Here is a 9,348-nt window from a genome sequence, read left to right as displayed (position 1 = left end):
TAAGACCTCTTCACCTCAGAGAACAGGAAACAAGAGATTAAGCAATAACGGCAGGTAAATCATTTCCTAGACTTCCGGTGATTCTTGGCAGCCTAAAGTTGTGCTTTTGGAAAAGAGTCATCAGTCACAAAGTGACTAATCAAGTGACTTAAGAAAACCTAATATTTGTCAGGATGGACAGGTAGCAGCTTGCTGTCTTTGTTCCCCAAAAGACAACTTGAAACACTGACTTTTGGCCATATCGTGTCTTTTACCCAGAGCAAAATTTAACCATTTCCTACATAATTTGATCAAACAAGTCTGAGCTCTAAGTGGGTTTTTTTTTTTAAACTGGAGCTTGACACTGAAGACCAGTACCTGACAAAATATCATACAAAATTATACATGTTACATTTTATGGTATCTTTCTAACATAAGGAATTTGACATTTTATGGTATCTTTTCTAACATAAGGAATTTGGTGTGACAGTGACAAACTTCTGTCTAAAACAATGGCTAGAAAAAAAATACAAAACAACTGTTTCTTAGCAGCTCAGTTATTTTTTTTGCCCCAATTTTAAGGCCTGATGTATGTACAAAGATACTTCATACTTGACACACACACCATGTTCAATACATTAAAAAAAATCTGTTGCACTAAACTCGTTCTTCTAGTTGAGTTACCTTTCACTGTATGCCTTCTTAATGCTATATATTCATATAGATATTTTTTAAATGTCTAATTGTTAATCCTTTGGGAACATCTCCTAAGTAAGTAAGCTGAGGCTTGGGGGAAAGTCTGTATACCCAAGGCCAAAGGCAAGTCAACAGAAAGGCAGAAGAAGAATGGGCAGTGATAGAGCCCAAACAAACTCAAGAATTAACACAGACTAGAGTCAATATCCAGTCAGTTCTCCCTAAACAGGCAGCATTATCTCTGAAAACTCACAAAATAATCTACCTGACATTAAAGCATAATCCTAAGCATCAGACTGTCAAGTGAAACTTTCATTAAAATTCTAGCCATAGCATAAAAATGTGGTTTCTTGCCCTTGAAAGAAAAACACACAGGTCAAATAAGACAAAACAAGCTCAGTTTAATTTCAAACGTTAATATATTTTCTATTTTATATTGAACATATGCATCTGGAAACCCCCTCATTTGCAGCAACTATCACATCCTGATAAAAGGGGCAAGATTTATAAGATGCCTCTTAAAATAAATATTCTTTTTTTATAAAATAATAAAACTTCAAATAAATATACTTTACACTAAACAATATGTTGAAAAATTAGAAAATAAAGGTTGAATTTTACTGTAACTGTACAATATACATGAAGTCCAAAGGGAAATCAGAGTCTTACAATAAAGGCTTTCTGTAAGGCAAAATACAATCTAAAAACATACTGATTGATTCACATTCTTCCGAATGTACAACATATTAGTATAATATTTTGTGACTGTGCCACATAGAATGGCACAAACTTGTTTTTTTTTCACAGTTGCAAATATTATTGTATATACAAAAATATAGCACATTATCTCTGGAGAAAACAATGGGGGGGCGAGGTCATTTGCTAATTTACAAATTTTGCAAGGCCTATTCACAAACAAAAACAACTTTTGCCTAGGAGTGTCTGTTGCTTTAGCTTATGCAATACGTGGGTCACCAAGTTCTGTACCCCTTACTTTTCGCTCCATTAGCTGAGTTCTAACAAGCCTATCAGTTCCAATGGCACACAGACAAAAAAGCATCGCACTGCAAACATCCCAAATCTCTACTAACAGTGCCAAGATTATAACTGTTAAGTTGGTTGCATATGTGTGGTAAGGGAAAAAACAAAAAGCAAAAACAAACAACAACACAGAAGAAAACAAGCAAACAGAAAACATGAACACAATCCCCTATTACTGTAATACTCTGGATTAATAATGCTATGTTGGCTTTTCAAAGTTCCTGGGGGGGACAGTGGGAACTTTACAGCAAACTGTGTTGGAGTTTTTACAACGGCATCCAGGCCTGTTAACCCGGTCATAACACCCCTGGCACAATTTAAGGCAACCCTTGGCTGGAAGGTAACACCATAAGCAAGGCAAAAAGAGGGACATGACACCCATGGCTGACCATCGCGTACAACAGTGAGACTGGCTGCAGGAGCAGGGATTGTCAGCACAGTTGTCCTCATCATCGTTAGAGCAGTGATAGAAGAGCCCTTTCACGCAGCACACACAAGTCCCATAGTCGATCACGTTCTGGGCTGAGCAAAGGCACTGCTTGTCGCAGATCCAGTCCGATGGCAGGGGCCTCGGGTAGGTGCATTCCTTACATTTGCACTTGCCACAGTCCTCGCACCTGTAGGCATGCAGGCCCAAATCTTCCTTGCTCAGTGGCTTCAGCTCGCCTGGTTTGAGCTCAGATTTGGGTTGCACCCGAATGATGCCATCTGCACCAGGCCCCGAGGAGAAGGACGACCCTAGCAGTCTCTGTTCAGAGGAGCTGCTGCTGGTACTTGTCCTTGTGCTGCTCCGAGACCCTGAGCTGACGGTGCTGATGGACCTGGACAGAGGGGCTCTCGTGAAAGAATGGACCTGTGAGTGCTGGAGCCTGGGAGGCTGGCGGTGCTCAGGCAGCCCATGGAGTCTCTCATGCTTGTGCTGTGTGGAAGGACGAGGAGCAGGCTTGAGCCCAGGTCGTGGGACCACCGTAGGTCCCTCCGTGTACTCATTGGTGTTCCGAATGGCTCTGATCTGATCCAGAGACAACACATGTACCTGCTGGGTGAGGGCATCCCTGGGGTCCGGCTCCCCACGCTGCCTGCCACTGTCACGGGATGGCTGCAGCAAAGGCTGTGAGCCGTTGCCACTCTGAGCTCTGGCCTCCATCAGGTCTTGGAAGTGTGTTCACTCCGGCAGGCTTAGAACACATCTGAACTCCTGGGGAAAACCAACAGGAAAGAGAATGTTTATATTCTAAGATCTCTACCACCCTGAATTGACTCTTCCAACTCCCCACACCACACAGGATTTGAAATGGAAGGCCAGTAGAGAGGTATCAGAACAGCTACCTGTTTAAGGCATGTAGTCAGAAGTCAAGATGATGGCTGGGCACTGACAATTTTGTAATCTCATGATCAGAAGTGACACAAAGCTGATCTTTGTCTGAATTACTTAAGTAACAATCCCTTATTCAAATAAACATACATTCAGGAAGGTTCAGGTTCAACATAAAAATTTCAAAAAAGTAAAGTTGGAATCTAACATTGCTACCGACGTTTTTAGAAGTTAAAAATGCCTTTACAGAATTTGAAATAGAGTTAAATTGACCAGGGTCATTTTTGGCATAAACATCAACAAATGCAGGCTAGTACATTTCTGAGTCTGCCTTTGGATTATATACATGCACTATGAGTTATCTGATATTCTGTAGCTTTTCTAATTCATTAGGAAGGCTGTAACACGTTAAAAAGAGACATACTTTTCTCTTTTTAAAAAAAGGTGTACTTTCCCCCCAAGGACACCTATAAAGTTTACAATTTAAAATAACTGATGGTAGAACAAAGTCACAGGATTAAAAACAAATCATTTCAAATCCTATTAGGTATCAAAAGCAGATTAAAGCCACCTTACACAACAAGACAGGAACAGATTTCCAACTTCTCAACAACTGGGAAATGAAAATGCTGCCCGGTCTGACAGCCCAGGGCACCTTAGAGATTCTTCAAGCTCAAACGTGGTTCCTTCCCCGTTTTAAAAACACAGAATGCCACCATCTTAACCCATCTTTTCCTTTCGAAAACTAATAGCCAGAGAACATCTTAAAAGCCCACCGTAAGAACCCAAACAAGTAATTCTAGAGTCCTTGTCCAAAGCTAATTCTTCAGATTGCAGTCACTCGTAAGGTTTCAAAAGATCATTTCCTTCCTGCCAAACTTTCAGAAAACACACACACACACACACACACACACAGAAAAAGCCACACAGGCAAAAGTGAAGCTTTATCCAATGTCCGATTTTTAGAAAGGGGGGGGGAGGGGAGCCACCAGGAAGACGAAGGCAGGTGACAAACGCCTTCCAGTTCCGAGCCTGGCAGAGCTGGAAACCGGATCTCCTCACCTCGGAACAGACAAACGCTGCTGCTCCGGGCTGTCGCTGGGTTTATCTGCTCTATCAGCGCCCCAACACGGTCCCCAGCAGGTGGGACACAGCCAAGAACCAGCCCCCCGCCCCCGACCAGGGAAGAGGGGGGAGGGCGGGGAGCCCGTCCCGGAGCCAGCCTGGCCCCCCGCGCGCGATCCCCTGACGCACCGGCGGGGACGTGTCACGAAAACTCACGCGCGCACTCGCCCACCTCCGGGGCTACAAAGACCCCCCCACCTCCGGAGAGCCGCCTTCCAAGCCCCAAGAGGGAGCCACTCCGAGGCCCCCGGCCCCCAGGGGTCACGCAGCCCACCACCACCACCACCAGGCGTGTATCTACAAAGGCTCTGGAACTTCCGGCACAGGTTTCCAACACCCCCCCAACACACACCCCGCAAAGAAAACGTGGGTCTGGGACGTGCACAGCCCGACACACGGGTCAAACCCCACGCGCGCAGCAGAGACTCCACGGTGCAACACCGACCCCGAGGAAAGGGAGAGAGAAAAAACACACACACACAAATCCAGATTGCTTAAAGTGAAAGGAAACACTGCCTTCTCCCGAGCGTCGCCGCACACGCCGGGCGTGCGGGACCCAGGTCCCCCGGCTGCAAAACTTCACGCGCGCAGATCTGCTCGCCGTGGAAAAGCAGCAGCTCTGAGAGGGGGTGGCGGAGTGTGCAAAAAGTGCTTTCTGCCCATCCCCGGCCTCCTTCGCACTCCCCACGCCACTCCCCTGCACGCTGCCAGCTCTTCCCTCCGACTGTAGAGTGCTTTGAAACCCCCATTAAGAACTGTGTGTGATCAGACTGAGGATTAGGGAGAAAGGACTTCAGCACCAGGGTGGGGCAAACCGACACAGAAACCGCTTTGTAAAAATAAAACAAAAACGCAGAAGATTCCAAACTGAAAACACAGCAACCACCACGCGCGCGCGCGCACACACACACACACACACATACACGCACACGCACACACACAAGCCTCTTTTCCACCTACTTTTAGATAATGGAAAAAACGATCGCGACCACTTGATGACTTTCTTCCTGTGGAAGGGCAGCCTCCCAGTCCAAAAACATAAAAGCGTGACCGAGGCCGACCACGGAAAGCCGGGGGGAAAAAAAAACAGAGCGAGCGAGCAAGCCGCACTTCCGAACCGCAGAGAGCCGGCGCCGGGCTGGGCGACGCTCCCACCCGCAGTGGACTAGACTGGATGTCCACGCCGCTCTTCTCACCCGTGAGGTGTCTGGCCTACAGTGAGCAACTCCGTACACCCCCAACTTCAGCGACGCCCCTGCCTCACTCCGGTTAAACTCCCTTGCAACTTCTGCCTCCCACCGGGAAGGAACAGGTTTGCGCTACGAGGCGCCTGCCAGGTCGACCTGGAGAACGGGGTGCTATCCCCCCACCTCCCTTTCCACTCTCAGCGCCAAATTCGCGGCCAATGCAGGGGGCGCCGATAAAAATCCAGGCGAAGTGTTCTCTCCCCAGGAGCAAGGGCTCGTGGGGTCCCCACTGGATATCCTACAAGGGGGGGGGCGCACAGAGCAGACCCCAGCCCTGGCAGGCCGCTCCCGGAGGGGTAGATCCACCGCCAGCTCCCTGGATCTACCCCCCCCACGCCGTCTCCCCACGAAAGCCTGGGGGTGGGGGGGACGGTCGGAGGACAGACGCACCCCACTCCCAACCGGGCTCCACGTTGCCCGCCCCGCGCCGGTGCCACGGCTCCACGAGAAACCCGAACGCGCCTCACCGTGATCGCGGCTCTGCACACCCCTCTCCCCAGGATTCTCTTCCTGCGAGGTGCAAGTAAATCCAACCTCGATGCAAACTTTCGAGGGGGAAAATTGTCTTCTTTCTAAATTCTGCTTCAGTTCAACTTCCCGAGCAATCGGTGGGAGAAGAAAATTCAGAGCCAGGTCCCCCCCGCGGTGAACACACTCGGGGGGCTCGGAAGACCCCCGACTCTTCCAGAAACGCCAGCCGAGTATCTCCTCTTGCTTCTTCTTCTTCTTAATTTTTCCCCTCTCTCAATGAACAAGAGGCCGTAGCGCCCACCGCGAGTCTCTCTCTCCTCTTTTTCCCCCCCGACAGAAGAGGCGAAGGAGCAGAGAAACGGCCTTTTTACAAAGCAGCTCCAGGTCGCCGAGCGGTGGCGGCCCCGGTGGCGTCGGGAGCGCGGCGCCGCGAGCCGAGCCGGGCCGGGCGGCGCGGGGGCCTGGGCGCTGCGCGCTCCGCCGGCCCCGGTGCTCCGCTCGCGCTGCGGCGCGCAGCTGGAGGCGCGGCGGCGAGGCCGAGGCGGGGGCGACAGGGGCGGGGGCGGAGGAGGAGGAGGAAGAGGAGGAGGGTGCGGGGCCCGGCCGGGGGGGTGGGGGTGGGGGCTCGCCGTTGGCCTGCGCCCTCGCCTTTCCGGAGGAGGCTGGGAGCTGTGCGGCGGCCGCGGCAGCAGTAAATGGCGTCATGTGGATCCGAGGCGGAACAGAGCAGTTGTTGTCCCAGAGGATATATCGCATCCGGTCCCCGCTCATTGGCTCGGCGGGGCTACATTCACTCGCGCTCCAGCGCCCGCCGGCGCTCCGAGCCGCAGGAGGCATTCAAAAGGGCAACCGCGCCGCCCCGCGCGTCCCCCCGGCGGGTCCTGCCGCCCGGGCGCCGTCACGCGGGGGACCCCGCCCGCCCGCCCGCGGGGCCGCGCGGGCCAGCCAGCACCCGGGTCAGTTTATCTAGTTGCAAGGAAACCCTGACCTTAAGGTCCCCCCCCCGCCCACCCCGCAGAGGCCACGAGGACCGCAGCCCCTCGGGGCTGGGGCGGGGGAGCCGGACTTAGGGAAACTTTCCCCTGGCCATCGGGGAACGGGAATGCACGTTTCCAATGAACCCCGGGCCGGTCCACAACCCGTTGCAGGTTTTAGACTTTAGACAGCATCCATTTCAAGTCCACTTCATCCTCCCCCACCCTACTCCCCAGCGCGGAGGGAGGCGGGGAGCCGACGCCGGGAGAGGGGGAGTTGGGGGAGGAGGGAAAGGAAAAGGGGAGCGGGAAGTGAGGTGGGAGGGCTATTGGTTTATTCTTTGTCTACTGGATTAACCCGATTATACACCGGGCACCGGCACCGACCGCCTCCCCCCACCTTCCGAGCCTTGTACGGGAGGAACGGAATGCAGATTCGGGTTTCAAGTCCCTTCTGGCTCTCGCTCAGATTCGCATTTGATTGCGTCCGACTCCCTAGTTTCTCGATTGGATAAGAATTTTCTTTTTCAGGGCGGGTTGTCTTATAGGAGATTGTATTTTATTTATTTCTTCATTTTTTTTTGGGGGGGGAGATTCTCTTTCACTGTTTGGGCTCGTCTCCGTCCGCAGCTGAAGGAGAATTCTCCGATCGGAGTCTTTTAAGTGAATTCACCAACACACACACACACACACACACACACACACATCTGCGATCGCTCGGGGCGACCTGGGTACACTTCCGAAATGGGCGGGGGTGGGGGAGGCTCGCGGTTCCAGGGCAGAATCCCTTGTTCCGGTCCCCAGCGGTCATCCTATTTGTGGGGGGCTTGGGGGGCGCACTCCTAGGTCACCAAAGCCTCCCTCAAGCAAGTTCCCACCGTCCAGGTGGAAAGGGGACTGTATTTCCCTACTTAAAAAAGCAAAGTCCGGGCGCTTCGCTCCGCGCGGTGCGCGGACCGAGAAGAGTGCCTGCACGCGGGGGTGCCGGGCGGAGAGGGCGCTCTCTCCCCGGTCACTGGCCGGACGGTTGCTCTTCACTAGATGGGGAAATACCTGTTGGGAAGGTCAGCATTCTGACACAGCACCTGCGATTGCTTTCTTTCTTTCTTTTTTAATGGCCCGGGCGGAGGTGAGGGCTAGGAAAACGTGGTGCATGGATTCTCCAGCTCCCGCCGGCAGCCTGGCGTGGCTACCCGGGCCTAAGCTGCCTCCTCCCCCACCTCGGGCTCTGAAAGTCCCCCCGACGCGATCTTGGCCTCGCGGCGCTCTCTTCACCCTCCTGCACGTGTCTCTGGGTGACTCGCCTTCGGTCCCGCGGCTTGGAAGCAGAGATGGCAGAAGAAGTAGCATGCATGATTTCCGGACCCTAGGCTACTATTCTCTGAACCCCTTGGGCGAGGGTGGAGAAGGTTAAATCGGCCCGTTTTGGCGGCATGGTGGGAACTGCGGGTCCTGGACAGCTGGGCCTCTCTCCGGCTGCCACTACTACTTGTACGTCCTCGGAATCCATGGAGGTTCCCGGGAGCGCAGGCGTCACTTGCGCTGACGGCGGATCCAGCCACCAGGGGGCGCGCGTCCGGCGCGGGGCTGGAGCTGCTCGCGGGTGCGTGGGTCTGACTTCCAGACGAGTGCACAATCAGGGCTGGCTGGTTTAAAGCGATTTTTTAAAAAAGAGATTTATAATGTAAACAGCGAAGCAGGTAGCTTCCCTGCCCCCCCCATCTCCTTGGATACCTTGTGCTTTGAGCCTGTGGTGAAATTCGAAAAGAACTCCAGCTTTTACCAAGGGTATAAAGAGTTGGTGGTCAAAGCCAGGTTTTTGCAAGGCTGGTCGGGAAAGCGCTGGTGCCTGGCCAGCTTGTCACTTGCATCCAGCAGGTGAAAGAAACGCCCTCTCTTCACTTCCTTAAGGAGGTGGGGGGGGGGGGAGAAGAGGTGCGTCTTGTGCATGTTTCTTGTGCCCAGGCTGAGAGACTGGCTTTGCAAAAAAGTCGTGTTAAGAAGCAAAGCATACAATGCAGTTTAGATTAGAGCACCTTGCATTTCCATTGAGTCAATGGGGAGAATCTAGGAATTTCCATTTTCCATAAAGTAGAAAGAATTGTAGGTAATCTAGCTTGTGTCCCTCCCCAACCTTTAGTTTACGTTTAACGTGCAACTTAAGAGTAATCACAAGCATCGGATGGATTCTAATCATTACTTAGTCTTTATTGTGCTTAAGGAAATGTTATTTTTAGTGCATTATACAAACATACAAACAGAAACCCCCTTGTGTATGTATGTTGGAGAGATGTAGAACGCAACGAGTATGGCTCCTGTTGCCGTCTCAAACTAAAATTGGGGTTCATTTTGAGAGATAATCCAGAATGATGATAGAGTTTGGTAAAACTTTCAAATGAGGACTATTTTTTAGTTGCTCTGTGGAAAACGCAAGGAAAAGAACTTTAATGCCAAAACAGGTTGTGCCATTTGCCAAATGCTGAAAAATCCGGAATTCACA

At 51.5% G+C, this 9,348-nt stretch overlaps 1 protein-coding gene across 3 annotated transcripts; it reads right to left on the bottom strand.

Moving 5' to 3' along the window:
* Nucleotides 1–1,370: 1,370 nt before the first annotated feature.
* Nucleotides 1,371–6,236, bottom strand: Spry2 (sprouty homolog 2 (Drosophila)). Of its 3 annotated transcripts, none has more exons than XM_013023830.1 (2): nt 5,871–6,236; nt 1,371–2,914 (listed from the first exon to the last, which is right to left on the bottom strand). In XM_013023830.1, exon 2 carries the CDS (start codon nt 2,861–2,863, stop codon nt 1,916–1,918), a length of 948 nt encoding a protein of 315 aa, XP_012879284.1. In that variant the 5' UTR covers nt 2,864–2,914; nt 5,871–6,236; the 3' UTR covers nt 1,371–1,915. The 3 variants fall into 3 exon arrangements, with proteins under 3 accessions (XP_012879284.1, XP_012880729.1, XP_012880004.1); XM_013025275.1 differs by lacking the exon at nt 5,871–6,236 and adding an exon at nt 5,117–5,166; XM_013024550.1 differs by lacking the exon at nt 5,871–6,236 and adding an exon at nt 4,094–4,153.
* Nucleotides 6,237–9,348: the final 3,112 nt, after the last annotated feature.

Source organism: Dipodomys ordii, unplaced genomic scaffold (genome assembly GCF_000151885.1).
Source record: "Dipodomys ordii isolate 6190 unplaced genomic scaffold, Dord_2.0 Scaffold1, whole genome shotgun sequence".
Taxonomy (NCBI): Eukaryota; Metazoa; Chordata; class Mammalia; order Rodentia; family Heteromyidae; genus Dipodomys; species Dipodomys ordii.
Note: the sequence above shows the minus strand (reverse complement) of the source record. Positions and strands in the feature narration are given on the sequence as shown.

What these genes read in the sequence shown, in the direction of transcription:
- Spry2 (XM_013023830.1), bottom strand. Translation starts at nt 2,863, where the DNA reads ATGGAGGCCAGAGCTCAGAGTGGCAACGGCTCACAGCCTTTGCTGCAG.